We start from the raw sequence: 12,506 nt of genomic DNA on the forward strand, positions 1-12,506 counted from the left end.
TAAAGACACTAACATAATTCTAGACACATTAAAACTACCTAGACAAGAAGACTCCTGAAACTTTAGAATTTACTTTAATGAAAATTACAAATTAACCTTTTAACACCCCCCCTTAATTTGTGATTTTCATTAAGCCGTTGAACTTCTCGAACTTCTCCTTAGACACTGGCTTCATAAGAACATCTGCAGGCTGCTCATTGGTTCCGATGAACTCCAAGCAAATCTCTCCTTTGTTCACCAAGTCGCGAATAAATGATGGTGGAGTTCAATATGCTTACTCCTGGCATGAAAAACGGGACTTTTTGTCATGGCTACTGACATATTGTCGCAGAAAATGACAGTCGGCTCTTCTTCTTTCCGCTGCAGGTCAGTCAAGTTTCCCCTTAGCCAAACAGCTTCACATGCTGCACTTGTTGCTGCTGCATATTCTGCTTCTGCAGAAGATAAAGCGACAATATTTTGCTTCCTCGAGCTCCAGGAAATTAACTTCGATCCCAAGCAAAAAAGATATCCCGAAGTGCTTCTTCTATCAACTATCGAACTTGCCCAATCACTATCCGCGAATCCAACCAGCTTGTTGCTCGATTTCTTGACATATCTGAGCCCAAAAGTTTTTGTTCTCTGCAAGTACCTGAGAAATCTCTTTGCTGCAGCATAGTGAATCTTGCTGGGTTTGCTCATGAATCTCTGAATAGCCCTCACAGCCTGCAATATATCAGGCCTCGTATTAGTGAGATAAATCAGAGATCCTGCTAAGCTTCAATAAATTTTCTCATCAGCCATCTCTGCTCCATCATCTTGCTGTAGCTTCTCGTTAAGTGCCATTGGTGTTAGAACTGGTTTGCAGGTCGTCATCTGGAACTTCTTCAGCAGGTCCTCTGCATATTTTTCTTGTGAAATAAAAATCTCACCACATGATTGTTTCACTTGAAAGCCGAGAATATACTTCATGAGGCCAAGATCAGTCATCTCGAACTCTTCCATCATGGCCCTCTTAAAATTTTCAACCATCCTCAAATTAGTGCCTGCATAGACTAAGTCATCAACATACAAGCAGACGATCAGAAAATTCCCGTTTTCTCCAACCTTCACATAAAGGGATAGCTCGCTCTGACTTCTTTGAAGACCACAGTGATAAACATACGAGTCAATATTGATGTTCAAAGCTCGAGGGGCTTGTTTTAACCTGTAGAGAGCTTTTCGGAGCCGATAAACTTTGCCTTTCCATTCCCTTTACAACATAACCTTCCAGTTGGTGCACATTCGCCTCTTCTTCTAACTCTCCATTCAAGAAAGCTGACTTCACATCGAGATGGAACACCTTCATCTCCAATTGGGCTGCCAAAGCAAGAACAGTTCTGATCATTTCTTTCCGAGCCACCGGTGCGAAGGTCTCGTTGAAATCGACCCCTGGCACCTGCGAGTAGCCTTTTGCAACCACTCTAGCCTTATACTTCTGAATGCTGCCATTTTCATTATACTTGGTTTTGAAAATCCATTTCAATCCAGTTGCATCTTTCCCTTCTGGCAGATCGACCAACTCCTGAGTCTGATTTTTTTCAATGCTTCTGATCTCCTCTTTCATGGCTTTTCTCCAAACATCTTGTTCCGCAGCCTCCTCATAATTCTGTGGTTTCTCTGCAAACAAAACAGAGTTGCTTGTAGCATAAATATCAGATAGGGAATGATACCTCCTGGGAGAATCAGAATACGAGCTGTCACTGGAAGAATCATCTCTCGTAGTTTCTCTCTCTGTCCAGTTGTTTCCAAAGGGGCATCAACTGGCTGGATTATCCCGACACCACCAGGTTCAGGAGCAACCTACACCATTATTTTCCCATTTCCTGGCAGCACACTAATCGAAAATAACATCCCTTGAGAGAGCCAGTTGATTTGTTATCGAGTTAAAAAGACGATACCCTTTAGACTCATCACTGTATCAAATAAAAATAAAATTTTCACCTTTTTAAGCGATGCACCCAAAAACTTTGAGTTGAGATATCACCGGCCTTCGACCATGCCACGCTTCGAATGGAGTCCTGTCCAGAACTACCTTTGTTGGAGAGCGATTCAGAATATATACTGCCGTATTCACCGCTTCTGCCCAAAAACTATTCGGACGACCTTTCCCCTTTAGCATGCCGGTGGCCATTTCTTCGATAGTTCGGTTTTTCCTAGGGGTGATCAGTTCCGAGTACCTTGTACTTTTCACGATACCCGGACCCTACCCTGTAAAGGACATATTTCAAGATTTTGGAACCGAACCCTACCATGTTGAATCCTGGAATCGGAACCTACCTGAAACCTGTATTACACCACAGGTTCCGGGTATCTATTAGAACCTGTAAATTTTTTTCTCTCTAAATAAAATCGAAAATATCACATACATAATCAATAATCACGCCAAATAGAATACTAACAAAGATTTAGATTAATTCACAACAACAACAAAATAATATATCTCATCAATCCATCAACAAAATTAAACATCCATAATACGATCTCACACAACAAAGTGTCTCTGTTCTAATTCATTAGAAAAGACAATAACTTTACTATTTCCTTTTTTTTTATAAATAATCGGTTTCGGGTATCTTGTAGGCAAGAACCGGAACTGAAACCGATTTTCACCGGTTTATGATTTTAATACCCGGAACTTACCGTATTTTCAATACGAGCTACTCGGACTCTACCCTAACGGGTAAGTTCCGACCTGTTCCGAGTATACCCGGTACTCGTGCACACTCCTAGTTTTTCCTCTCAGCCATTCCGTTTTGCTAAGGAGTGTGCCGCACTGTGAGCTGCCTTTGTATTTCGTGCTCTTTGCAGTAGTCGAGAAAAGGCTTGTAAATAAACTCCCCTCCACGGTCTGTTCTGAGAGTTTTAATCGAACATCCGCTCTCATACCAAATTTGTTGGGGATGCAACGGAGGAATACAGAGAGGAATTAGCGGATGGATTTTTTTTTTTTCAGTTTTCATTAAGGGGGCTGCAAGTTACGTTTTTTATAAAGACCAGTTATACTTACACTATATATATAACTCTTAAGATATTTAGACCATATTTGGTTTTGCAATATGATTTTAAAATTTTATCTCTAACTTTAACTTTACTCACTACACAATAAAAATTAACTATTCCAATTCAAAAAGGTTGACCCCATATATAAACCCACATACAACTCCATTATACTCAATTTAATTTTTAATATTAAATTCTCTCAACTATTCATTACTTTTTCAATAATTCAACAACACAATTATCACTTTCTCTTAACTATTCATTATTTTTTTATACTTTTTTACATAATTTAACAACACAATCATTACAATCCAATTAAAATTAAAACTCAACTCTACTTAACTTTAAAATCAAACACACGTACTCTTAACTAAAGACACTAACATAATTCTGGACACATTAAGACTAACTTGACAGAAAAGACTTTTGAAACTCTAGAATTTACTTTATTGAAAATTACAAATTAACTTTTAACATTTTTGTCTTTATAAAATCACAAACATTTTAAGTTTTTTAAATCATCAATTTTTTTTATTTGTTTATAAAATCACAATTTTTTTCTCCTTTTATTGTTTCAAGTATTTTTATCCCTTTTAATGATGAGATTGTTTAATTCCTAGGTATATTTGTTTCTAGATGTATTTATGAATTAGTCTTACTTGAAATTCTAAAATATTTTTAAGTCGATTTTATAGATATTCAATGCTCTAGCGATATGAAATTTTAAATAGGTTTCTTATGATACTGAATCTGGCAATCCTCAATCATCGAATAAAGCCTACCTTGCTTGGTAGGGGGCAGCTCAATCTAATGCAATGGTAGGGTGAAGTTCAATCCATAATCTAACGGTGGGAAGTGACTTTAACACCCTAACTATTGATAAAAAAAAAAATTTCCTAATTTCTACTCGCTGCATAAATAAAATAAGAAATATAAGTAAGTCCGCGTGTTTTTTATATTTTGTAGCAGTATTATCAGAATCAAACCGGATCGACCGGTTGAACTGATTGGACCGAGAACCGACACTTCCACCAGCCCGGTTCTGTTTAAAGACTGAAATGCACATTCAAACTCATGAACCCATAAAACCGGCTGGTTCAATTGGTTCCCTAGATTTTGTGTTAAATCAGAAAAATTGAAGGCACATGGGGAAGTCGAATACAAGACCTCCCACTCCCTTTACATAAAGTTATATATTCTCTTGACCATTGAGCTATGAGTTTCTTTTCCAATGAAGTTACCATTTACATGGATTATAACCATTTCATTAAGTTTTGCAAAGCAAATAAGTGGACAAAGATACTTTCTCTTTCTATTTTTTTTTATTTATTTCTTCCTAATTATTATATACTCATCAATTATTATTATTAATCATAATTTTATTAGTAATATATGTATTATATAAGTTTTAATGAAATGTGTAGTCCGACCCATCGAAACCCTTGAACCCATACATCGACCGGTCCGATTTTGATAACATTGTTTTGTAGTACTATTACTATATTTCATCTTAGCATAATGAAATTATAAGAATTTCCTATATTATTCCATATCTTATTCTAGCATTTTCATATTTAAGAAAATAAAATAGAGAATTTGACAAGCGAATGGATCAGTTGACCAAAACCACTTCCCACCGTTAGATTAAATTGATCTGTCCCCTTCTAAGCAAGGCATGCTCCATCCCACTTACTTGGTTTTTTTTTTTTTATTGCGTAAGAAACATAACTGAGACATCTATCGGTTATTGGGGCACCAAAACTACTACTCACCGTTGGATTAGATTGCCTTCCACTCTACTAGGTATGCTCCATTCCTTTTTTTTTTTTATCACGCTTGAATTTCTTTTCTATTTATGTACAAAGTAGGAACTAGAAATACCTACCGATAGTTAGGGTACCAAAGCTACTTCTCACGGTTGGATTAGATCGACCTACCCCTACTAAGCAAGTGTAACATCTCAAATTTCCTTATATCATATGACTTTGTAAAGATATTGTTTCATGAAAAATATTATTTGAACACATACGAATTTATTACATATTTCAATTTAAAATAATTAGTTTGTATTTATCATTAAGATTAATGAGATAGACTTGATGTTTAGCTTTACAGGTGTCGCTATTGCTTTTAAAATCATCACCTCATCAGCATATTTCACTGCCATACTTTTATGCTCTTTATATTGACCTCATTCATTCGTTCATTCATTTCAAGCCATTCTTAAAAATTGAGATTGAGAGAGAGGTCGAGAGATGGAGAGGAGCAGGGAGCTTGACTGGAAAAAAAATATTATTATTATAGAAAATTAATGATTCGATTGTTCTTCGATGTTTCGGAGTATTAGGGCTTGTCAAGGTGAGTAACATATTCTTAAACTAGTATTTTTATTATCGTTCTGTTAGTATTTTTAGAACTGCATTGTCATGACTTTGTCAGTGTCACGAATCATGCATATATTTTTATACGATCGATCACGATATTTGGAAATGAGATAGTGAGGTTTGAATTGTGCAACTGAGATTGATTGGAGTTAGTGAGTCATGTGGCGCCCTGAGTCGGTCGTAAGCCGAGCAGTATGAAAGGGCTGCCTAGACCAGACAGGCTGCCAGTGTGGAGCAGCCATTGCGGTCGAGAGCTAGGAAGGGGCACATGGATGATTTGAGTTCCAGAAGTCTCGACGATATTTTTATAATATTATTGAACTTGTGCTATGATCCGTCTAATTTAGGTTGTGGTTATTCACTGGGCATCAAGCTCACCTCAAATATATTCTCAGTGTTTTACAAGTCGAAATGGCGGTGGACCGTGACTTTTTGTGGTATTTTTAGTCGTTCAATTAAGATTGTAATTTTTGAAATACTATTTATATTTAAGGAAATTCATATGTATTCATCTTATGAAAATTTTGGATCTTACAACAAGGCAGACTCCATCCCACTTTTTTTTTTTGTATTAATCTTTGGTGGGAAAGTCATTTTTAGTCTTCAACCTTTAATCACTTTTGTCATAAAACTTTTTTGTTCATTCAATATTGTTCTTACTGTTCCACAATTTGTTCGATTTAATATTACCGTCCAATTCTTTGTTAAATCAGTACTTTTCCATCCAAAAATATATATTTAAAAATTATTTTTTATCAATAATTATTTTTTCAAAATTATAAATAATAATTTAAAAAAGGGAGGGGGGATTGGAGAAGGAGAGGTAGCGCTCGAGAGCCTCGCCGAAGACAACCCCTCTTGGGAGCCGACAACCTTGAAGGGGGGGTGGCCACCAGCGAGGGCCCCTCCTCCCAAATCATGGGATCCATATTTGACGAATTAGGCTCCCACCATTCTAGGGAGTGGGTGTGTCTTACTGCCGGTAGCCATCCCTCCTGCTTTGAGGTTGCCGGTGATTGTAATTAAGGTCAATAGTGGTTGAGGACGACCACCACCACCCTAATTAAGGTCATTTGTGATCTTTGAGGCCACTAAATAACTCAACTGAGTGAGTCCTGGTCCATGTCGAACTACTATTTCCTCTCTCTCTCTTTGATGAGGGAGAAATTTCGGTGGAAATGGGCCAACTCCGATTACTTAGTTGTGGTCGTCAACGACCTCCAAGGACTGGTGGTGGTCAGTATCAGGCACCTCCGTCCACTCTATTTTTCTTTCAAGATTGGGTAGGAAAGAGAACTTATGGACATTTTTGTCACTCCAATAATCAGCCTCAGTCTCACTTCTTAAGTAGCATTTATTACTTAACAGATAATATCTTGTGCAATTACTTAATAAAAAGAAATGTCCTGTCCAATTTGGTCCGTTATCCCAGTCCGTACTCCATCCACCATCACACACAAGTTAGGATAGGATTTCAAAAATAAAATAAAAAATCCTCGTGTTTCCAAATTGTCGACCAAAACGCAGTAGAAGGGTTATTTTACTTTATGATGCTGATGGACGTGCAAGCATCTCATGAATACTATACTTAAAGTTGTAGGTTAGGAATTTCTTGGATACGTTGCTCTTGATGAGACTATTTATAAAAAATTTTAAAATCTAAAAATAAATATAAATTTGCATACTTTTGAACAACGTTAAGGAAAATACTAAAATTTTCCATACTCCCGCAACATCTTTTAATTTCATTTATTTTAATAATTTAATTTATTGTATTATATATATTTTTATTGTATTATATATTTTATTTAATATTCAGTGAAATAAAATAAGAAAAGAAACAAATTTCGTCCATATTCGTATTTTTTTTATTAGCCCACTTAAAAATAAAAATAAAAATACTATTTAATACGAAAAAAAATAAAAACAAAAATAAAAACAAAAATGATCTCTCATTACCTTTTCTTTTTGCATTCGATCTCCCTCATTACCTTTTACAGAATTTCCAAAGGACCGGCATGTAATATTATTCATTTTTGTATTTTGGTAGCTAGATGAGACCGAAATTTCATGATTCTCTAGATACCATTATATTTATTCTTTCTCTGTCATCTACCACTGATAAAATTGACCACTAGTTTCTAAAAACTTAATGAATGCCACAACAAAGAGCTTGATCAATAAATTAATGAGATAAAATGTAGAGAATATAAAGCCCATACATAGTGTTGTACACCAATTAATGAGATAAAAAGTAGTGAATATAAAATCCATACATAAACTGGAAAAATAGTGCTGTACACCAGTAGCAAATTGGAGCACGGACAACATTTCACCAAAAAAAAAAGAAAAAGAAAAAGCACGGACAGCAATAGACTAGTCTATATAGCACTGTTATTAGAACCGACCTGAATCGGTCGGTTCGAATAGTTGGATCGAGACCGGATTTATGTTTGGTTAGCCACTGTCTAAAGACAGAAATTGTGCCAATGGGACTAGAAAGAGGGTGTAGCGTAGTAGCACACTCTCGCCTGTTGATCTAGAGGTCGCAAGTTCAATTCCTAGTGAGACTACCCGTGCCCCTTTATTAGTTATTTAGGATTCATCTTTCATCACACCAGGCCTTGGGCCTCCTTTGTAATCAAAAAAGAAAAGAGGGGAATTGCAGAGTTGAGCCATCAAACCCATGGAACTGGCCGATTTTTAATCACAATTCTATTGAAACGGCGTATTCTATACTTGAATGTTACCAATCAAGTCACCACTCTCTTGTTGTTCTTTTTCTCTACTTTTATGTACTTATCCGAACATCTTTATTTAATTTGGAGGAAGAAAAATCAAATACATACAATTTCTTTCATTAATTTTTGTGATTCTTTGAAATTTTCATACTTTTACGATAATTTCCACAATTTTTCTTAATGATATAAATATTTATTTTATTTTAATTAAACTTGTTGTCCGACCCATCAAACCCCCGGTTGGACTCATAAATTCATGAACTCATGCCCTTTTAGGTACATCCAGACTGATTCTGATAATATTGCTATATAGGGTAGTTTATTTGCAAGAAAGAGAATAAAAATCAAGCCCATATATAGTTCTGGACAAAATATTTGAGCCCAGATATATGCTATATAATAAGCTAAGCCCAAGGCCAAGGCAAAGCGCATGACAAAGCCTATCCACAGTTTCGTTTCGACTGCAGCCACGGTTAACTTGGGATCTACAGTTAACACTGTAAAATGTTGAGGTGTTAGAGTTAACGACACACTTTTCCCTCAATAATTTCTCAATTCAGTTAATGTGACTTTGATTTCAGTTCAGAAGATGTATATCAAACTGCTTTACGAATGGAATGTTCGTAAATTCTCATTGGAAGAAATCTCGAGGACTAATGGCACCTCGATGATGTTGTTGGGCCGGTTACCTCCTACTTGGAGGCCTCAACCACACTAGGATGAAAATCTGCTTAGATGATGTAAGCATTTAAAAGTCACCTATGGACCTTTTTCAGAGCACCCACAAATCAAAGGAGTTTGAGGCACATTTCATGACAACAAAAAAAAGTTTTGTGCAGACAAACACTTGCTGCAGATCAAAGATGAAAGATCAGTAAAAACATACGATAACATAAGCACTCCGGTTTTATTTTCAAACAGTTACGGGCAACTCGACAACCAGAAGGTTGATCACCCTTGGATTCTAATTTCAAGATCTTCAATCCAGTGGTGAAATTCTGCTTTGGAGCTTTGTAGCCTGCACCTTCATTCATCTCCGTCTTTGGATAGCATAGTTTGGTGATATCTTTTTGATCAATTGATAGTTACATTTTTGTTGATTCGTTGTGGCTAGCAGAAATGTTGTTTTTAATTGAGTAAAATTTGAGTTGAATTATTCGTGATGCCTCTAGTTATTGATTGTAACTAACTCCTTTCGTATTCTCATTATTTGGCTGGTAGTTTGGGTGATTAATTCGTTGGTGCCAATTTGCCCGTAATTTCACACTTCACGTCAAGGAGGTATCCACGTTAAAATATCGACTTTTTATAGTTTATTTTGCTACTGTAGTTCAGAAATATTAGTTGGGGTTTCTCTATTTATATGATTTCCCGCAATACTCGCACAAGTGGGGATAGTATTGAATTTTTTCCTATCCCATGTATCATATGGATGGTTTAACATTGTATTTATGTGGCTACCAAGTAATTCACAAACCTCTTCAAGATATAGCTTGAAAGAGGTTTGTTAATTGTTTTTGGCACTACCATTAAACTTGAAAGCCTAATAGACACTCTGATTAATTCAATTTCGAGCTTTTCTCGGACTTGGATTTTCTCTCTATTTAGAAAAATTGGAATTATGAGACTTTATTTTAGAATCGAAGAAATCAACCCACATAGATAGATATGGCAACTTTTTACATATCATTTACGAGGGACATAGGATAGGCCTTCTCCTATTTTTTTTTTTCCAGATTATTTCCAGATAAAAGGCAATCCTAGATTCCTTATGGATAACAATAGGGCTTCACATTTATCCCAAAAAAAAAATCCATTGAACGATAATGACATATGAGCTCTGATCTTCCTTGTCCTCCGACGATACCGATTTCTTGTCATCATTTCTTTATTTTATATATTCAGCAGCCCTTTATACCTGAGCCCTTTGTTTTAGAGTCTGGAATTCCCAAAAAAAAAAAGTAGAAGAGAAATTGAACTTCAAATTTTACGTGAACATGAGTCTAATAATCAAGAGGTTTGAAATTCGATTCTTGCTAATAGAACTATCCATGCCCATTTAAATTTCTATTTTCTTATACTTAAACTCATAACCTTCCCTTGTAATAAAAAATAAAAATAAAAATTCGAATTTTACAAATTTTCCCACCTATTTTTCTTCTTCTCTTCTAACAAACATGCCCGTTTGATCATCAGTTATCACCTTCTTCATAAAATTATTACATTTTATCAATTTCAGTTAATCTGTTGATGATATTTAACGGGTTCATTGACATTGGAAACATGTTTTAGAGTTATGAGAAGATATACGTTATTTAAATGTTATCCAACTAATTAATGTTTCAACCAACTGTAACCAACATTGACTTTTACATATTCGAAAAGAGGGATATAAAACATCATGTGCTTTTGGTATTTGTGCTAATTTCAACAGTAAAAACGTAATCTTCAATGGAGCTCTCAAATAATATATATTTTATTTAGAGTTCGTCCAATCCATTAGTATAATTAAATGATTTGGTGAAAAGTCATGCTCACTCTCTTTTTCATTTGGTTTTTTGTCAAGTCACCCTCCCTCTTGTGCATAGAATCTGATGATGCAATGAGTTTGCAAGAAAAAGTTGAATGGGTCATTTGAATTATTGCTCTACACCATATTTTCTATTCTTATATCTAGGCTCGGTATATATTATGATATGATACTGAGTACGGGCATGTGTGTGTAAGAAAAATAATTATTTGATATTTATTGAAGAATTCTCTTACTCTATAAATACTTTGCATTTAAAGAGTTGAGGATTACTAGAAATATAATTATTTGATATATGCAGTTACTATGTTTTGCGCTTTAAGTTTCATATATTATAATTTGGTTGATTAGTCCATTGACATGCATGTCGTCTTCCCCATATCTTCTAACTAGGGAGATGGCCCGTGTTACGCACGATCATCAATACCCGCTAATTATAGATCGTAAAATATAAATATGAATGATATTTTTTTAGTTATTATTAATTATTAAGTAATGGCAGGTCATCAAATTTTATATAAAAATTCATATAATAGATATATATTCATTGAAATAGTGATTATATCTTATATTTAAAAAATGAAAAAAATACTTACTTTATTCATTTGACGTTGACATACTGTAATAGTTTTTTGAGCTGCATGACTTCTTTCTGAATACGATCGTAATTTGTTCCAAACTAGTAGAGATTTTTTCCACAAATCTCTTTGTAGAAGGAACACCGTTGATCATGGCCTGTGAGAGAAAATTGTGTTGTCAAGAAAAAATTATAATGAGAATGGATAAAGAAAAATTTCTCAATAACAATACATGAAAGATTGAAACATATTTGGTTGTGAGGCCTATATATAGAGATGTAAAATTATAAAGATTATACTTGTTAAAAAAAAATATTTGGCTGCCTAGTATCAATATACAATTGGTTGTATGACAGTAACTTCATGCATATTGACAGGTATATTTTGTTAAGAAAAAATATGTATCCAACTTGGATATAATTTAAAGTACCAGTTCATAGAAGACAGTCCATTTTATAGAGAAATTTGTTTTAAATATTATATATTATATTCTACTTTGTAATTTAAAATCTATATATTACTTAACTATAAATTAATTAAATGTGACGAAATTAATTCAAATTTATTATTTTATACCTAACATTTTGAGAAAAAATGAACGTATGTATTAATATTGTTCACTTCACAATTAAGTAACCAAATATATTATTATATAATATTTTATATTTTATTATTTACTTCCTCGTTAAGTAATATATATTTTTATATAAAAAATATAGGGAAAATTATTAATTATATATTTTAAAATAAAAAAAATTATTTACATAATAAAAAGAAATAGCAATGTGAATGCATTTATTTCTTCTTTTTTTTATTAATCGAAAGTCGAATATAATATATTATTTTATAAGGCAAGATTTTGAGGAAAAAATGAACGTATATATTAATATTATTTACTTCACAATTAAGTAAACACATATATTATCATATTATTTTATATTTTATTATTTACTTCCTTGTTAAGTAATGTATATACTTTTATATAAATATTTTTGTGGAAATTATTAATTATATATTGTAAAATGAAAATTATAATTTGCATAATAAAAGGAAATAGCAATGTGACCGCATTTATTTCTCCCTTTCTTTATTCATCGAAAGGCAAATATAATATATTATAAGTAATATAAATTTATTAAGATATACTAAAAAAACAAAAATGTAATTGTAGTCTAATGTGAACGTATTTATTTATTTCGTTTGCTTATTCATCAAAAGTCGAATGGAATATATATTATAATTAAAATATATT

The 12,506-nt window shown here is 33.7% G+C and overlaps 1 protein-coding gene across 1 annotated transcript; it reads right to left on the reverse strand.

Annotated features, from left to right (window-relative positions):
* Positions 1-234: 234 nt before the first annotated feature.
* On the reverse strand, positions 235-987 carry LOC116214381 (secreted RxLR effector protein 161-like). Its single transcript, XM_031549795.1, has 2 exons — positions 823-987; positions 235-705 (listed from the first exon to the last, which is right to left on the reverse strand). The coding sequence occupies exons 1-2, from the start codon at positions 985-987 to the stop codon at positions 235-237; spliced, it is 636 nt and encodes a 211-aa protein (XP_031405655.1).
* Positions 988-12,506: the final 11,519 nt, after the last annotated feature.

Source organism: Punica granatum, chromosome 7 (assembly GCF_007655135.1).
Source record: "Punica granatum isolate Tunisia-2019 chromosome 7, ASM765513v2, whole genome shotgun sequence".
Lineage (NCBI taxonomy): Eukaryota > Viridiplantae > Streptophyta > Magnoliopsida > Myrtales > Lythraceae > Punica > Punica granatum.

Excerpts from the sequence above, each read along its gene's own strand:
- LOC116214381 (XM_031549795.1), bottom strand. The coding sequence starts at position 987 with ATGATGGAAGAGTTCGAGATGACTGATCTTGGCCTCATGAAGTATATT. Across the intron at positions 706-822 it reads AACCAGTTCTAACACCAATG|GCTGTGAGGGCTATTCAGAG; the intron begins GCACTTAACGAG and ends GATATATTGCAG.